Source organism: Micropterus salmoides, unplaced genomic scaffold, assembly GCF_014851395.1.
Source record: "Micropterus salmoides isolate LMB-PRFRI ecotype aquatic unplaced genomic scaffold, ASM1485139v1 Ms_hic_scaffold_21, whole genome shotgun sequence".
NCBI classification, from domain to species: domain Eukaryota; kingdom Metazoa; phylum Chordata; class Actinopteri; order Centrarchiformes; family Centrarchidae; genus Micropterus; species Micropterus salmoides.
Genome location: NW_024041262.1, coordinates 21067348 through 21085506, shown reverse-complemented (window position 1 = coordinate 21085506; position 18159 = coordinate 21067348). Strand labels below are relative to the sequence as shown.

At 40.9% G+C, this 18159-nt stretch overlaps 3 protein-coding genes across 4 annotated transcripts in view; 2 read left to right on the top strand and 1 right to left on the bottom strand.

Moving 5' to 3' along the window:
* The window catches only part of tanc2b (tetratricopeptide repeat, ankyrin repeat and coiled-coil containing 2b), a 133633-nt gene extending 128538 nt beyond the window's left edge, over nucleotides 1-5095 (top strand). The window contains 1 exon segment of the mRNA XM_038734910.1: nucleotides 100-5095. Within this exon segment, the coding sequence (XP_038590838.1) occupies nucleotides 100-2170 (2071 nt within the window). The 3' untranslated portion in view covers nucleotides 2171-5095.
* Nucleotides 5096-5243: 148 nt separating this feature from the next.
* g6pc3 (glucose-6-phosphatase catalytic subunit 3) lies at nucleotides 5244-10084 on the bottom strand. The gene is given in 9 exon segments (XM_038734911.1): nucleotides 5244-6653; nucleotides 6656-6804; nucleotides 6922-7045; nucleotides 7048-7062; nucleotides 7502-7600; nucleotides 7603-7619; nucleotides 7726-7816; nucleotides 7917-8023; nucleotides 9533-10084. Coding segments are annotated over 9 exon segments (1011 nt in total). The 5' UTR covers nucleotides 9751-10084; the 3' UTR covers nucleotides 5244-6462.
* Nucleotides 10085-10131: 47 nt separating this feature from the next.
* On the top strand, nucleotides 10132-16950 carry lsm12b (LSM12 homolog b). Of its 2 annotated transcripts, XM_038734914.1 has the most exons (6): nucleotides 10132-10289; nucleotides 12332-12465; nucleotides 12946-13055; nucleotides 15309-15435; nucleotides 15954-16003; nucleotides 16341-16950. In XM_038734914.1, exons 1-5 carry the CDS (start codon nucleotides 10163-10165, stop codon nucleotides 15960-15962), a joined length of 507 nt encoding a protein of 168 aa, XP_038590842.1. In that variant the 5' UTR covers nucleotides 10132-10162; the 3' UTR covers nucleotides 15963-16003; nucleotides 16341-16950. The 2 variants fall into 2 exon arrangements, with proteins under 2 accessions (XP_038590842.1, XP_038590841.1); XM_038734913.1 differs by lacking the exon at nucleotides 15954-16003.
* The last annotated feature ends 1209 nt before the right edge of the window (nucleotides 16951-18159 follow it).

Here is an 18159-nt window from a genome sequence, read left to right as displayed (position 1 = left end):
GTTTTGTGACTCCATTATGTTCCTCCATACAGTTCTGGATGTTTTTCAGACACATTTGACTTTTTCCACAAAAATAACCATCCTTCTGTTATTTTCCAGACAATTTCCTGAAGCCTTAGAGGACCTGAATGAAGCCATAAAGCACTGTCCCAACAACCGAGAGATCCTGCGGCTGCTCCAGAGGGTGGAGGAAGAGTGTCACCAGCTCAACGAGGAGGAGCACCAGCAGCAGGACCTGGAGCTGGAGCCTCCTCCCTCCCCTCCTCCGACGCCTCCCCCAGAAGAGGAGGAGTCCCTGTCCCTGTCCATGCCTCTTCCCCCTCCCCCAGAGCCCCGTCTGGAGGACATGGAGCCCGTCCAGGACCTGTTTGAGGACGAGGACTACCTGGAGCAGGAGTTGGAGGCCATGTCGGTGGGTCTGCCCCCACCTGAGTCTCTCACCAACCCTTCCAGCCTTCCCCTCATTCAGAGCCCACCGCTCTCCCCCACACATCCAGACCAGATCTACTTAGCTGGAGGTTCACCCATGGGTCAGCCCTACGAATATCACCCCACCTCCTCCTCCATGTCCTCTCCAACCCGTGGGTCATACCAGCCCACATCGCCCTCCCTCTCCCCGACACATCAGAACTCCCACTACCGACACAGCCCTCCGCATACCTCCCCGGTGCACCAGCACTCCTACAGCTTCAGCCCTCCTCCTATGGGTACTGGGGGTCAGGGGATGGATCACCAGAGCCCACCGCCTTCCCCTTTACGTCGGGCTGCTCAATACAGAGCCAGTCCGCCAGTAGAAAGTGTTTGTCTGTACAGGTCCCAGTCTGGGTCACCTGTGCGCTACCAGACAGAGCAGCACCCCGGCCGACCCAAATCTCCCCTTTCCAAGATGAGCAGCCAGCGTTCATTCCAGCTGAGCTCACAGCCTTCTCTGTCCTCCCAGCACCACCAAGCCCAAGGCCTTCGTCTTCAGCCTTCTATAGCCCAAATAGTCCGCACAAACCAGCCCAGCAATGTGATGAGCAACAGCATTTACGGTGGCCAGATGGGCCACTCCATTGGTGGTCGCTACCAGGGGGGTTCAGTGGATGTGGAAAGCCGACTGGTGTACCAACCCTCCCTGGATGGACGGTCCATGCCCCAGGTCCAGGCCAGCCTCAGTTCTGGGGCCCTCTGTCAGCACGGTGGCCGAGGAGGGGTTATGGAGTCGGGCCTGTTGAAGGATGAGCTACCCCAGCGCCCCTCCTCTGCCTACCGCGCCAGCAGCGGGGGCCCAGGGGGCATCCGTTACAGCCAGACACCTCAGATAAGCCGCAGCCAGTCAGCGGCCTACTACCCAGTCTCTGAACACATATTGGAGCGCGCCAATGCCATGCCCCCCTGCCAGCTGGGCTCTCCTGAAATCCCCCATATGGTGAGACGCCCTGTCAGTGCCAATACTACTGAAATAAAGCAGCATGTGCCCACCCCAAGGCCTCTCATCCATTCTCAGAGTGTAGGCCTCAGATTCTCCCCCTCTAGCAACAATATCTCAACTGGATCCACCTCAAATTTAGCACCGGGCTTCAGGCCATCCTCTTCAATTCAGCAGATGGAGATCCCCCTGCAAGCCACATACGAGCGCACCTGTGATGACATCTCTCCCATCTCTCCCTCCCAGGGCGGCGGGGGGCTGTATCAGGGCGAGACCACCCGCTCTCGGAACACGCCCTTCATGGGCATCATAGACAAGACGGCGCGAACTCAGCAGTACCTGCATCAGCCTTCGCGGTCCAGGGCCATGACATCCATGGACTCTGCCATCAGCCCCACGTCGCCTGGTCAGCTAGTGCAGCAAGGCTCCACCTACAGTCCCCCCGCCTCACTGGGCAATATCGCCTACTACAACAAGACAAACAACGCCCAAAACGGACACCTGTTGGAGGAGGACTACTACTCCCAGACCCAGCCCCCCTCACTGGGCAAGCTGGCCAATGGCTCCCGCGGCAGTGGAGACATCCTGGAGCGGGTCAGCCAGGTGCCCACCTACCCAGATGTGAAGGTGGCAAGGACTCTGCCCGTGGCACAGGCCTACCAGGACAACATGTACCGCCAGCTCTCGCGTGACTCCCGGACCCAAGGCCCCACCTCCCCCATCAAACCAAAGAGACCATTTGTGGAATCAAATGTGTGATGGCCTGTCTGTGATTGATTGGTTGGACTGGGCTTGTTAATGGGAGCGAGAGGAGATAAATAGACAAATATTTAGCTCAACAGCTGATGCTGATGACCCTTGTGTATGTGACATGGATGAACTCATCTAAAAGAACTCATAAGAGACAGATCCAGTTAGAAAGAAAACCACACAACCGCCACACACATTTAGGGTATTACAATATGAAAAACATAAACACTGAGAAGCGAGTATTTCATTATCATATTCTGCACACAGGTACGATAACGGGAGGGTCCTAAGTTCTGATCTCATACTAAATCGAAGACCAGTGCACTTCCAAAATGTTGTGTGGCACAAAGTTCCCACAAGTGAACACAACAGGTGGGACTAAATGAGTGAAAGTACTAATCATCGGACTCTACTTGTGGACTCTGTATCCATCTTCTGTTCTTTCAAAGTGTGCTCTTAACCAAGGTTGCTAGTAGGCTCTATTCTATGTAATACAATATTATATGTTCAATACTGTACATTGCTCAGAAAATACAAATGGCTCAACAACTCAGTAAGTAGAGAAAAATGACAATATTTATAATTAAGTTATATATTGTACATAGAAATAAAACAAAACATAGTTTGCGTTTGAATTGTATTCTGTTAACCCTGCCTTTGTGTCCCACTGCTAGTCATATGGATGTGGAAAACTGACCAGGGTAAGGAATGAGGGACATTGACCAACTTTGAATGATAATAATTACCTCTTCTGTGTCAAAATAAAAAATATTTTGTTGTGGTTCAATGCAAGTAAAATGCTTTCTGTGCTGCAATAGGTCCTCAGTGATTTAAACTAAGGCTGCACGATCATTTTTCTTTATCAATTCATCTGCAGATAATTTTGTAAGTTAGTTTTTTTTCTGTAAATTGTCAGAAAATATCTAAATATGCCCAATATAACATCGAACATGAAGTCTTCAAATGTCTTGTTTTGTCCATCCAACAGTGATATAAAAACCGCAGTGAATCCTCACACTGGAGAAGCTAGAACCAGATAATGTTTGGCATTTTTGCTGGAAAAATGACTGCAATGATCCATGGTCAAAATAGTTGCCCATTAATTTCCTGTGCACCAATTAATGGACATATTGTTTTAGCTGTAAGTTAATAAGCACAAGTATTGATTCAAATCTTACCCAGACTATCACAAAGTGCACTACAGTATGCACTTTTCAAAAGTTAAAATGTTTGTGTCAGAAGGAAAATTTAACTATTGCACATGGTCCCTAAACCTATTTTTGCATAGTTTTTGGTTGATTAAATACATGTTGAAATCAGTCACCTCACCCAATTTCTGAGATTCAGATACGTTTTCTGTATTTTTAAGTATCATTACTATATCACACACCTCGTGATATGGTCATGGCGTTACACCAGCTGTCAAGCTGCAATCACGAATATTTTCTGACATATTGCAACCTCACTGTGAATAAACAACTTTGAATACTTGCTTCACCATCTGCTTAAACAAACAGGCAAAGCATCATTTGCTATAGTTTTGTACAAGCACGTGATCATTTTGCAGACATCATAAAACTTGTTTTGAGGACAAACTGCTGTATTAGAATATTAGACCTTGAGTGCAATACGGTGATTTTAGCACGTGGCACATGATCATCAAAGTTCGCCTTTGTCCCTCCTCCGTACGTGATGACACTGTATGTTCCTGAGAGAGTAGAACGTACAGTACATATGCTAGTGATGGGTTAACATGGATAGTGCTCAGCGATTAAAAGCAAGCAAATGCATACACGACCACTGTTACAGATGTTTCCCTTTCTCCTGCATAATTTTGTGTAATTTCTTTTTACCCACAATGCATTTTTATTCCGCCACTTCTGCACTAAAAATGCCTGTTAAGTTCTTAACTAAGGGTGCACTTTATGTATTTTACTTACTTTGTTATGATTGCTGAATATGGAGAAACTGGATGTGTGATCAGTCAGACCTCTGACCAGTGATGCCAGACTATCAGACACTATTACTATATGATTTACAAAGCAGTGATGAATGACAATATGATGAGCAAACAATGTTTTTAAACTGGTGAAGATGTATAGACTTTCTAGCACAAGTTGTATATACGGATTCAGATATTCCACTCAGTCCAGCTCTGGTGTGTTCCTTAAGCAAGTCTGTTTTCAAGAGGCCAATCATACTTAAGTATTCCACATCATAAAAAACATCCATTAAAGTCCTCTAACTCTTAATTATCCAGTCTAACCCACTGGTCTTGCACACATCTTGAAAATTATGTCCAATGAACTGCAAAAAAAAAAAAAGTATGACTGATGTGTCAGTGCCCAGAAACTCCATATTTGGAGTTGGAGTGATAGAGTAAGTGGAATAATGTGAGTATTCAAGTTATTTGTACATGTGGGAAAAGTTATAGACCATTTGTCTGTAACACATTTATTTTGGTTCTCTGATATAGAATATCTAAAGACACAGTTCCTCCTGACTGTTCCCAGAGAGATGCCCTACTTATCTTTACAGAAATGAAGGTATAAACTGTACTATACTTAATTTAAGCAAGAACTTCTAAGTTGAGGATATTTGAGGGTGTATGGTTTCAAGCTGTCTGTGTATATTAGGTTGCTGTAAATAGTCTGATGCATGTTCTATTATTTCCATGAGCTCAAGCAGAAACATGTATAGCAGTGTGCTGACTCTGGTGTGTGATACAACGTTCGGATCAAGATAAGGAGACTGCTATCCCTGAACTATCCTTATCATTTTCCTTCAAACCTCACCAAACAACAGCAAAAGGTTCTTTTATTTTATTTTAATGTATTTGCTTGCTGAGCAGAGTTCTCTTGTCTGTAAATGTGAGCTTTCAGATCGCTGTGATAAAAAGTTTAATTAAAAACAATAAAAAAGAATGTGTTTTTATCTCATGATAACTGATTGTAATCTGTACAGTCAAACCTATGTATTGGGGAAAAAAAGAACATATTTATAAATGGTTACCAACTGAAACACACCCTGCATGTCAGTCATTTATTTTAAAGATTTTTTTAAATATAACATACAAATGTCATTTTTGAATTTGGTTATTTTAGATAACACCAGTGTGTCCACAGTAACAAACTTCTGTACAATATAATGCTCCCAAAATTACTACATTTGTAAAGCTATTAATGGTGTTATGTTGGATTTCATTATATTGTGTTCATATAACTTACATCGACATACGCCTGTTGACCGTTTAACCCAAGTATGAGCACTAGTTCAACCAGAAGAAAGTGCTTTTATGTTTCTTTGTTGAATTTTACACAGATTGTTACTGCTCATGTTGTGCCATTTTAAAGGTGAACTCCAACCATTTCACACATCAAAGTCTATTTATAGGGGTAATACTACTGCATAAGTGCAAAACGTTGTATAATGCCTTTTGTGGCTCTAAAAGATAAAATGCTTCAAGTTCAGTCTGTGAAGGGGGCTGAAGACTACAAGTTTGAAAATGAAAATTATCTGGGGGTGTGGAGAAGTCTATAGCCCGCTCCTCTTCTTTGCTTGAGGCTACAGTAAATTAGCTGCTATTAGCATAACACACCTGAATCTCCAAACCGAACAGTTGGTAGGTGTTTTGCATTGTGGGTAATTTAGGTGCCAGGTTTTGACAAGGAGAATAGGTGGAATAAAAAAAATACGGTCTCTCTGTGAGTCCGACAATGTTACACGAGTGAAATGCTAAATTAGTGGAGTGTTCTTTCGAACCTTTCTTGTGTAACATACACAAAAGCAATGTTTTTGCACAACAGAAAGTCTTGATGATAGGATCAAAAATTCTTGACTGGAAAAAAGAGCTCATTTATCTTTTACCAGGGCTGAAACGTTGCTAACGGAGTGATTACAAATGATCCGACAGAGCACAATGGGTTTTTTTAACATCCTTTCTCAGGCAACATTTCAAAACACAAATGATAGTTTCTGATTTGCAATACCTCAAAAGTGCCTATCTCCCCCGCAAAAAACATGTACTATTCTATGTACACATTTTAATTTACTGCAAGTGTTCAGTAAATTAAAAATCAATCCTTACATTTATGGCCCATGTAAGCTCATTGGGGGAAAAAACACATGAAGTCACTGACTGACTTGACAAAAATCTATGTGCAGTGACTAACAATAGCCTTTATCCACAAGAGTACACATGAAATACATTAAATAGACATTTAAAATGTTTACAGAAACTGAGGAGGAAGCTATCGCCCTTGGAGGTGTGAAAGACACCTAATGTGGAGAGAAAATGGTTTCTAGTCCTTCCTCTTTTTGCGTGTGAAAAGGTAAACCAGTCCAGGCACAAGTACCATGACAATCTGGGGCACTATGACAAATTTAACAAAGAACAGGCTATAGAAGAGGCCTTGTGGTCGGACCGGGAGCGGCAGACGATTGACGTGGTACAGTCCCATGGAGGAAATGGCCAGAGACAAAGCCCGTGGAGCCAAGGCAGAGACCATCCGCCAGGCTTCCAGTACTGGGCCAGCCCCAAACCCAGAAGGGCCCCGCAGTCTCGAGTCAGAGACGAGAATGGGGCTGTATCCAAACGAATCCACTCAGCGTGGCTGCACCATTTCTTAGCCAAAGCAACAGACCTGTGGGATAGATAGAATATCTAGTCTGGGAAAGAAAAATCGACAACTTCACCTCACAGAGCTTATTATGCATTGCACAGACTCATCAATACACATAAAAATAATAAAAAGGCTCACCAGGAGAGGTCGATTCCCAGCTGCTGCAGTCCAGCATGCAGTATTAGAGTACTGAGCAGCAGACCCATGCTGAAGCTAAAGAAGAACAGCAGGGGGCGGCCTTCTGGTACTCTGCGGCCCAGAAAATCCCCAGAATGAAACCTGACAAGAACAAATCAATAAGTTCAAATTTAAAAAATACACTGCATGTTCTCGCTCAGCCTCTTCTATAACATCAGGTACAAAAGAAATGCAACTTTACTGCTAACACAGATAATCTCCATGATATGATAATAATTCCATGAGGCAATATAGATTTTTTCACCTATAAGAGATTTTCCCATACTATGCTTAACATCTCTGAGTGTATTAGGCTACAGTGGGAATTGTTGCAAATCAACGAGCCAGAGGTTTTATGATAATTTTAAGATTCATATGATTTTTGCATCAGTGTGAAGAAGCACTTGTCAGGTTTTTAATTGAATGGATTAGCCAAGAACAACCAAGACTTGATTTTCCAGAATTACATTACGATACACATATACTGAGATACCCTACCCATTCTAAATGTTTCAGCTTGTGCATGGAACTGTATTCAGACCTGTAATGGAGCCAGCAATGACCTGGTGAGGGAAGTGGGCAAGGATAAAGATCCTGGAGATTCCAACTGCCCCCAGCATTAGGACATAGAACAGGTAGGAGTAGCTGATAACACCATGCTGGAGACACAGAGAGACAGATTCATTTAAAATAGCTCTGATATCTGCCAATTTTTTATCTTTGAATTTTTAAAGTCAAGACAGCATATGTGTATACTTTAAATACCTGTGAGTACGTGAGTACAGAAATGACCCCAGTGAGGACACCACGACCCACCAGGCTGCTGCCGTCACCATCGCATGTCCCGACGGACTGCCTGAGAGACAGACGCCAGCTTTAGAGCTCTGGCTGTGCCATGAATCACATGTACTGTCAATGACTATTACGTGCTATATTTTTCTTGGAGGACTTCTCACCTGGGCCAGTTTCACAGGTGGAGGAAAATTGCTGAACGTTGGGTTGCTTGTTGACGAACAGACGTGATTCACCTATCCACCAGAATGGCCTTTCCCCAAACAGCATCCTGGGAAAAATCAAATTCACGACATATTGTATAAAATTAACATTTCTGTATTTTCATCACAATCATTAAATACTCAATTTCTACTACCCTATCCTTAAGTGTGTCTCTTTCTACACTGACCTTTTTGCATCCTATTAGCACCTTATCAGCAGTTACAAACTCACATTTATCTGATACTTTCTTGTATATGAATGTTGCAATAAGTTCTGCACATCCTCTACTTAATTTAGAGAAAATTACATTTTCTTTGCACACCAACCTTTTATAAATTCTAAACCTATAATATCCCCTAACCTTATTATTTTTATCCCATATATTTCAATATTTCATGGTGTATAAATTGTTTTGATTCAGTTCTACCAAAATAATTTGTTTTAGAAATGATTAGTCCCAATTCTTAAAATCTCTTTCTGCAAATTTATTAGCAACCTTGTTTCAATCTACTCCCAAATGCACTTGTGTTCAACAAAAAGGTAAACTTTTACTCCTTCTGAAGATTTAATGTAATGTTTCCATGAAAAATATCAGTCTTTTAGTGTTTTTAAAACTGCATTTGAGCAGCAATGTTTTAGTTTTAGCCTCGTCTATTGGGTAGACTAATGAGTTATGGTGTGTGTGTAGATAACCTAACATTACTGGGTATTATTTTAGCATACCTCCTTAGTTGGGTCCATGGATCAATCTGTACAAATATGTTAATCATTTATGATGCTGTTGTGAAAAGTAAAAGTGTTATCGAGTTTCCTTTCTGACCACTCTCTACTAATCACTACAGTACAAGATTGTAGGGCTGCTACTAACAATTATTTTTATTATCTAGTTAATCTGTCGATTATTCAATTAATCACTTAGTTGTTAGGTCCAGAAAATTGTTAAAAATCAGTGTTTCCCAAAGCCCAAGGTGATGTCCTCAAATGTCTTGTTTTGTCCACAACCCCACAACAGATTCAGATACAGAGTCTGTATACAGATCGTATTTTAATACCAGGTTAAATGGGGTGTCAATTTACTGTTATAGAAAAGTAAAGAAACCAGGAAATATTCACATTTGGAAGCTGAAATCAGAGAATTTTTAAAAAAGGATTCAAAAGTGATTAATCAATTTTCAAAGTAGTTGGTGATTAATTTAACAGCGGACAACTAATCGATTAAGGGACTAATCGTCGCAGTTCTACTAGATTGTACTCTATATGAAAGGTTCCGTTGCTAGTTGTTTCACATCGGACTGTGCACACGGACCCCGGAAGCTGCGACGTCAACAGAATGAAATGAAAAGTGTTTGTTTCCTGGTTGAGAATACAAAATGAAAACCAAACATTACAGTTCAGTTGTCTTTGTATCTACCTGACATTGATTTGAACGTCAACAGGACGTTTAGCTTCATACTAACATGTTAGACATAAACGTTAACGAAGAGTAATGTTAACTGACACGCTAAAGTTACACATTAAAACCTTGTTTAAAACTGACTAACTTAAAAAAAAAGACTGCTGCTTCTTGTAGCCTTACCATTTAAACACCAAGTTTAACCACTCCGATATAGCTGTTACCCAAAGCACAGCTACTCCAGCTCGTTGGCTGATGAAATATGTGAAAGGAAAGACGAGCAGGAAGGATGCTTTGGGATCTCCGATATGTGTGACAACTAGCCACATTTTTTCTTGACTTATCGTCCTCTGCTGGAGACTTTCTGCCATCCAGATGCCCTGGGTGTAAACGGCCTCCATTCTTACGTCCTCTCATATATTTCGATAAAGATATAAATCAAAAAGCATTGATCTTGATTCGTTTGTACTTCAGGATGTGCTGCAGCAGAGGTTGCAGTACCGTCATCTCTCCGGTTGGGGGAGCACTTTAAATAAAAAGCGGTTGAAACCGTTGACAATCTAAAAGGGTTGAAAGCGAGACAAACCCACAACTTTCTTTGATGAATTAAATTATATTTCCATTTAATCTACAATCAAATCACTAAACAGACTATTTAATGATATAACGTGTAATTAAATGGTAAATATAATGGATTTTATTTAAATAAATGACCATAACGCAACGACGTACTTTGACACGCCCAAGTTCCGTCTCAATACGACGTCGCGTCGTTTTACGTAAGGCAGGCGCTCCGGTTTCCTGGCGGAGAAGATGGCGGCTCCTGGACCGGGGGAGTATTTCAGCGTCGGGAGCCATGTCTCTTGCCTCACCTGCTTGGGCCAACGTCTGCAAGGAGAAGTGGTCGCGTTTGACTACCAGTCCAAGATGTTAACTCTGAGTATCCTTTTGTTTGTGTCGAGTGGCGGGCGATTAGCTGGCCTGCCTGGCTGCAAGGGGCCTGTAGGGTAACCGAAAATATGTCAAATAGTGATCCGCGCAGGCGTAATTGGTGGTAGCTGAGTTACACATCTTTGTCCGTTTTAAATATTTTCATTTGCGAGATAGTTGCCATCCATCCCTCAAATGTTGATGACCCTGTTGATGGCGCAGGGTCGTTTCATGGCTTTACATTATCTGCTAGGGAGTGCATGTGTTTTGAATCCACTCATTGTATTGCCAGACCTCAACATGGATCACTATCTGGCAACGGATCCTAGTAAGGCATCATGGCTGTGTGCTCTCAACAGGCACCAACCGTTGCTAGTTAGCAAGCTAACTGACGTCCAGCGCAGCTCGCTGTAGCGTGTGTAACTTACAAAAATGTACCCCCACATGGGTTGTGAAGCCATTACTCGGTGATGCTAGCTGTTTTTCCAAAAAGCTAGTGATGAATGGATACCGAGTACGCTTCCACGCTACAATCAAGTTGCTGTTAGCTCGGCTAACATGCTAACTCTCGGTCAAACCCCACACTGCCGCTGCTGCTAGCTCAAATAAAGGTATTAGCATTGCCAAGCTTAATCAGCTGGGCTTCATCCTCTCTCTCACCCGATTCGGATGGCATTGTAAATGTTGGGTGATTATGGGATCGTTTATCCTACAGTTCTGTTTAATCTCCAGGATTCAGGTGACACAGGCATCATGAGTTCATTACAACCAGCGCTAGCATGCCGGTGTCTACACCCATTCAATGGCAAGCTGGGTCACCCCATGACTTACACTAACCTAAGTCTAAAGATTTAGTTAACGTCAACGCGGCCAAGCTGTGGGGTGACACCAAAAGAGTGAAGTTAATACAATGTGGAGGTTTGACAGTTGGTATCACAGGCCTTAATATTTAGTTTGAACGGTTTGACACTGATGTACCCTCCAAAATAAACTGAAGCTACAATAGTGTATTTCAGGAAAGCATTTTGAGTCAGGCAGTGTGTTAGAAAAGCCTGGACATTTACATGAAGCGTTCTTTTTCAGGTTTTTATACTGCCTTCCAGTCAAATTCGGATGTCGGAATTAGGTTATATTTAAAATTTCCCGACCTCCAACTGCTACAGGATGCATGAAACCAAAAGTAAACAACCGTGGCTGGCCATGACAAACTTGTGTTTCTTGTGTACACACAATTGGACTCTCGGCAGTGTCCTTGGTGTTCACTTAACATAAATATGTTGTTTGTTAACTGTGTCCTGTCTTGCTCCATCGATAGGTAATCTGTAAATGTTGTATATTCAGTAATTGTTTCACACTTCAAATTTTTCCCAAATGATGATGTTTTGCATCAGAACCACACTGACAAGTCTGATTAGTCAGGCCTGTTTTACTGACAGGGTAAGTGGGGTTGATGCTCTGGTTGGTCAGGGATTCTGAAAGCCACAGATTTATGAGAAGATACACTCACAAGCATTTCCTGTTACATTTTGTAATGTTTCTGTACATTCCTTCATAATTTTACCACTCAAAATGTTCTTCCTGGGGAAAATCAAGGACTTCAATCGAGCGTGCTTGAAGATCAGATTCCTCTGGTTTAGTTATTTTTTTTATCAGGTACTTAAAATAAGTCACGCTGCGGTTAAGTAATTTACTCAAAAGAAAATTAATTTAGTTGACGTTTCAGTACAGAAAGTCATTCAAAATCACTGAAAGTGAACACTTTACTGCTGTATGTATGTGCAAACGCTGTATATCCTTTTAACACACTTCTAACAAGACTTCATTCATCCATCTATTACTATAGGTGGCAGCACTGCCTTTGGTGGGCTCATGCTGTAACTGGCACCACCTTTCACCGTCCGTGTTAGTCAGCCAGTGTGCTCTGTATCATAAGCTTCTCTGTTCATTCTTACTGATGGTGTTCAAGTTCATCAGGGGTCAGATTTCTATAGTCAGTATTTGTTGTGGTGCGTTTTCATGAAGTTGTGTGCCTTGACTTGAGCTTTTTCAAAGAATGTGCTTCCTCCAGCGGTAAGCCAAACCTCAACGACGTCATCCTGATCAACTTAGCCTATGTTTCTGATGTGGACATAATAAATGACCGCACTGAGACTCCACCCCCACTAGCATCACTGAATGTTAGCAAGGTAAGTCCATCAATGTTGTTTTTGTCTGATTAATAAGTCAAAAGTTGTATACTGTAAGTGAGTGTAACCAAAAGCTCATTGTTTGGTCTGAGCTTTGACCCAGTTAAGGGGCTGGATCCCCCAGAAACATGTGGCCCACGAAGGCGGGTCCTTCCAGAATCTGAAGGCCACGCTGAGCTTGAAACTCTTCATACAAATGAGACAGTCTCACCTCACAGAGACCAAAACTAGTGGTGCATTCTGGCAATTTTTAGCAGCTTTAAAGTAAAAAAAATTCCAAGTCTGCAAATAATATTTAGAAAATGTGAGAAATTCTATTTCTGGAGTCTCCTATGGAGCAAAACATTGAGAGGAAGATGTGCTTGAATCATTAACCAAAACATGAAACTGTCCTGACATGTTCTTAATGCAAATAAGAAGCTGTTCAAAGCTGTCTGAATGTTTGATGTTAACAATGACTTTTTGTTCAAATCTTCACAGCTTGCCAATCGAGCACGGACAGAAAAAGAGGACAAACTGTCCCAAGCCTATGCAATCAGTGCTGGGGTTTCTGTGGAAGGCCAACAGCTATTCCAGACTATTCACAAAACGTAAGAACTTTGTATTATTATATGGTCAACAGTGAGGAGGAGGTATTTGCTAACTCTACTCAGTCTTCTACAAGGAAGTTTAAAAGTATCAGTACATGTGTGTCAGACAGTTGGAAGCACATAGTCTTTTGTTAGCAGATGAAATGATGCTGATATTCAAGTAACTTATGCAGACTTTCCTCTGCTTTTTTTTAAAGTTGTCACAAGCCAATCCGAAATTACCTGAACGCGACATTTTTATTCCTGAAAGGGACCCAGGGGAAGTCCGATACAGTTTGAAATGGACACAAGAATATTTAGACATGATCCAAAATACAGTCGAACCGGACACCAACACTGGCAGCAGCTTGATGTGCCACAACAAGCAGCTGCCATCAAAAGGAGTGAACTTTCTTTTGTACTTCACAGTTAAGACTCACTGTCTGCCTCAAAAAATATATTTTATTCTTGCAGTATGCAATACGATTGATGCTAATTGAGTCCCATGGCAATAGAGCGGGACAATACTCCCATTAGACTGAAAATAACACAAACAAGGCTTGACTCTGGTTCCGAGTTGGCTCGTAAAGACCTTTACCTCACCTCAGCCCAAGACTACAACAAAGTCTAAACAAAAATTTAAAATAAAACTTGTGGACAACAACAAAAAGGTGAAAATATATTGTAGGGGGGAATTAAAATGCATATTCTGAGAAGTCATTCCCCACATGTTTGACAGTGACAAATTGTGCTTTGAGGCAGATTGGCCTCCTTTAATCTGCCAAAACTCACAGTACAGTTATTTCCCCTCTGCCTGGATAAGTATTTTATTGCATTAAAATAATTTTTGATTTGTAAGTAAGCACCAGCATGTTTTGAGTGTGGCAGTGGAAACTAGGCTATAACTGTAACTGGTTTGTAGCTCTGTCAATCCAGTTAGAATATCACACAGCGGTGTCCAGTTTTGACGGACTAGAGCTGATTCCAGGCCGGTTCAATAGAGAGATAAAGAATTACACGAGGGACGAGGGGGGTGTGACTTAAACTGTACATTTACAGCTAAACCGAGGCTTATCGAGCATTTTCTCTCTGTTCGCCTGCCATTCACTGGTCTTGTGCCGAGTTCTGCAACATGTCACGCTTCCTCGCGGGTCTATTTGAAGAAAGAAATCTAATATTCTTTGTAGGGTTCATCAATGGTGATAAATGAGCAGAACGTCCTGCGAGGTGCGGACAACTCGGCAATACACCGGCGAAGTTGGGGCTCCTCTGCCACCATATACACACAGACACACGCAATGCCGACACATGCGCACTGACCCCTCTTCCTTAAGGGTTAGGGTTACAATTTGGATTTATTCACGCACTTTAAAAACATTTATTAAATGCTTCTTTGTTTTCATATTATTGTTATTTAAAGCATTATATGTTGAAATGTAAATTCTAATAGGCTGCATATTAACTTACTGGGTGAAAACTGGTAGTTCTATCAGACGTTAAGCACCCCCATATGATCCTCGTTACATAACGCCGCTGTGAGATTGACAGTCGAATCAGGCTCAGCCCATCGAAGCATCGACTATTTGGGATCAGCACTAGAAAAAACTGTTTTTATTTGATCTCGATGTAAACTTTCAAACAAAGTGCATGAATATTTTGCTGATCTTGAGATGACCAAACATTCAGAGAATTTCCTTCATATCTCCCGTGGCTGTCCGGGGGAAAAACTTGCTTTGTGTCAGATTTTAGTCTCAGATATCCGATCAGACACTATTTTAGCCCCATCTGAGACTGTTACTGGACACCTGTATGGGTGTTTCCCTACCTTGTGGGACCGATGCAACTTCAGCCATGGGTCACGCCATGAATAAATTAATCCTATTTCCTTTTGTGATTTGTGGTCATAATCATTCTGTACTCTACATAGTTTTCCTGTTTAACCAGTCAGATATTGAAGAGTCATTGAAAATCCTATTTTGTGTTCCAGGTCTCAAAAATTTGTTTCACTTTCACACAGTTACACCCCACATGACAAATATACTGATCAATTAACTTTAGCAGTTCAGCAGCCATATCCATCTATGCAACATATATGATAAAGAAATGGTCATATACTGTGTTTGGACAGCAGGAAGTCATAACCAAGTGAATGAAATATTTTGCTGAGAATGGAGATAAATATGTGTGGGGAGGGCTAGTAAGAATATCATTCCTGTTGTTACATTGTTTCTTCAAACAGCCGCAGATAAGATGATCTTAATTTTTTGTTTGCAGCATCAAAGACTGTAAATGGCAGGAGAAGAACATTATTGTGATGGACGACGTCGTAATCTCACCGCCTTACCAGGTTGAGAACTGCAAAGGCAAAGAGGGAAGCGCTTTAAGTCATGTACGCAAAATAGTAAGTATGCTTTATATCTATACAATATTTCACCAATAATACATAGTTGCAGGCTTTACAGATAAAAGTAATGAGTATTTTCACTATGTATCAGTTTGCAGATTATATTATCTTTCATTAGTTGTCTATGTAATGCCGATCATATTTCTCAGAGCCCAAGGTTTTTTATTTTTTTTTCCATCCTGACAGTCCAAAATCCAAAGATATATTTAATTTAACAGTTAAATACAACTCACATTTGGGAAGCTGGAACCAGCGAATGTTTGGCATTTTTGCTTGAAAAATATTAAACATGAATCGACCATTAAAATAGTTGTCAACCAATTTGCTGTTTATTGACTAATCAAATAATTTTTTGAGCTCTACGTGGCAGAATAATCGTACATCATACTGCACATTTGAGACCCTTTCCTGGAAGGTATTCAGTGTTGTACTACAAATAAAGTGTCAGAAGTAGTTGTGAATGAAAGAAGGGGCCTAGAGAGAAAAGTTCAAGCTTGCTTTCTCACCTCCTTCAGTTCTGGTGACACTGAAGAAACCTCTCGGATGTTAGGTGAAACATCTTCAGGTATCTTTAACAAAGTCCAGTTGCCCTTGATTTTTAACCTTCCTTGGATAACTATGAACTGGGAGACTGAGAATATTCAGACAGTTACTACATAGCTGTATTTTATATACCACTGTGATTGTTATGATTATTTTGATACAAGATTTGTAAAACGTCATGGCCTGCTTCACTGTTATCTGTGGTGCGCTGTGTGAAATGACAACACGACACTCAAATTTGGCATCAAAGTTTAATGGGCTCCTAAAGTGCTCCTTGTTTAGAGAAATATGTTTTAGGGTTGGTTGTCACAGAATTGGTGTCCATATTGTTCATTAATGTTGTTTTTTCATCGTTGCAGGTTGAGAAACATTTTAGAGACGTGGAAAGTCAGAAGTCCGTGCAACGTTCACAAGCACAGCAAACACAGAAGGACTCCACTTTATCTTCTTGAGTTGGCAGTGTGGGTCGACCGGGGAAGGCGACGCGGGTGGTTTTGTTCCCACTGCCAGACTTAAGTCGGCATTCCTTGTCCTCAGTCTGAGACCACAAGGAGGAGCGCTGAGGGCCCTGGATCCAGAAGATCAAAATACCATTAAATGAAAAAGACAAAAAAGAAAGAGGAAAGATTAAATCTTAAATTAGACTTTATAAAGAATAATTTAAACATGAACCATAAAGCAACCATAGTTTCCTTAACTAACTTGTCTCATTCTGCCCCACTCCTCCCCCCTGTCCCTGAAACCTTTTCTTTTTCCACCCTCCTTCCTTTGCCTTCAGTTCCATTTCAAAAAGAGAAAACTAGAGCAGTCAGAAAGGCTTGTTAGCTTTATTTTCTGTCATTGTTTCCTTTTTTGCTGTATCCATGTTCTACTGTCTGTATTTTCTGTATTTTAAACAAAATGTGACTTGAAACGCCACACTTTAAAGGACATTTTCTAAAATAAAAGTAACAAAAATTCTGACTGTAATACTGTAATTTTCCACCACTTTTTGAAGAGCTCTTTCATAAACAGATTATGCGATCACTTTCTTGGTTTTAATAATCGGTATCACTGAAAATGTGTCAGCTATGGGACACATTCAATGGTTAGAATACGAAGCTTGCATATTTGTGGTTTGCTTGAAAACTCGACATGTGACCATCACAGTTGTCGTAACTCCAAGGTGCCACATCGTCCTCAGTTTTGAGCAGATGAGGTTTTTATGGACAATGTGTTCGGGTTTCTTTTTCAAGGATTGTTTGGTAGCCTTGTAATGCAGCCATGTAATTACAGGGACTTGAAGCCAACACATTTTCAATTAATTATTTAAATATCTTAAGCCTCTGGTTTCTCTAAAGCTGTTTGATTACTGCTGTCCTCTGCGCTCTCCACAGTAAATCAGCAGTGTGAAATCTTTTTATTAAAATATGTAGTTTCCAAAGTTATCTGAATACTGCTAGACTTGTGTGTAAAATACTTAAGAAGAGGAGCGATTTCTATGCTTTTGTGTAGAAGTACAGCTCAATTTCAGGTATTTATTTCATTATTTTCGTTGAGTTAATCTTGAGATTATTTTCTGGATTAATTTGTTTTGTCTGTAAAATGTCAAAATAGTGAAATTGCATTTTCTCAAAGCTAAAGTTGATTAAATGTAATTTCTTGTTTTGTCTGACAGTACAAACCCAAAAAATATTAAATTTATTTTCAAAACAAGGTCAAGGAAAACATGGACACACATTTGAGAAGCTGTTACCAGAGAATTTTGCATAGAAAATGGTTGATTAATTACAGTATTAGAAGTTAATTTTTTTTTTTTTTTTACATTTTTAATGGTGAACACTTTTGTTATTAGAAATAATTGATTGTTTTGAAAACAAAAGATTCACACGATTTAGTTACAAAAAATTCATATGTTACGTAATGTGATGCAGAAATCTGAACATAAGTAACTTAAAAAAAGAAGCCTTGTATCCAAATGCAGAAGCAGATGTGTAAATCCTTATTTTAGGAAAGGGTCCAAAACAGACCAGGTTTGTTCCCCAGATATGGTTGTGTTTGAGATTATCTGTTTAAAACCATAATCCCTTTTTAATCAGGAATATTTGACGTCTGCTCATAGGGAGTTTACTGACATGACATCAATATCGTGCCATTGAAACATGTTCTTTTGGTTTCTACATGTATTTTGCTCTGAGG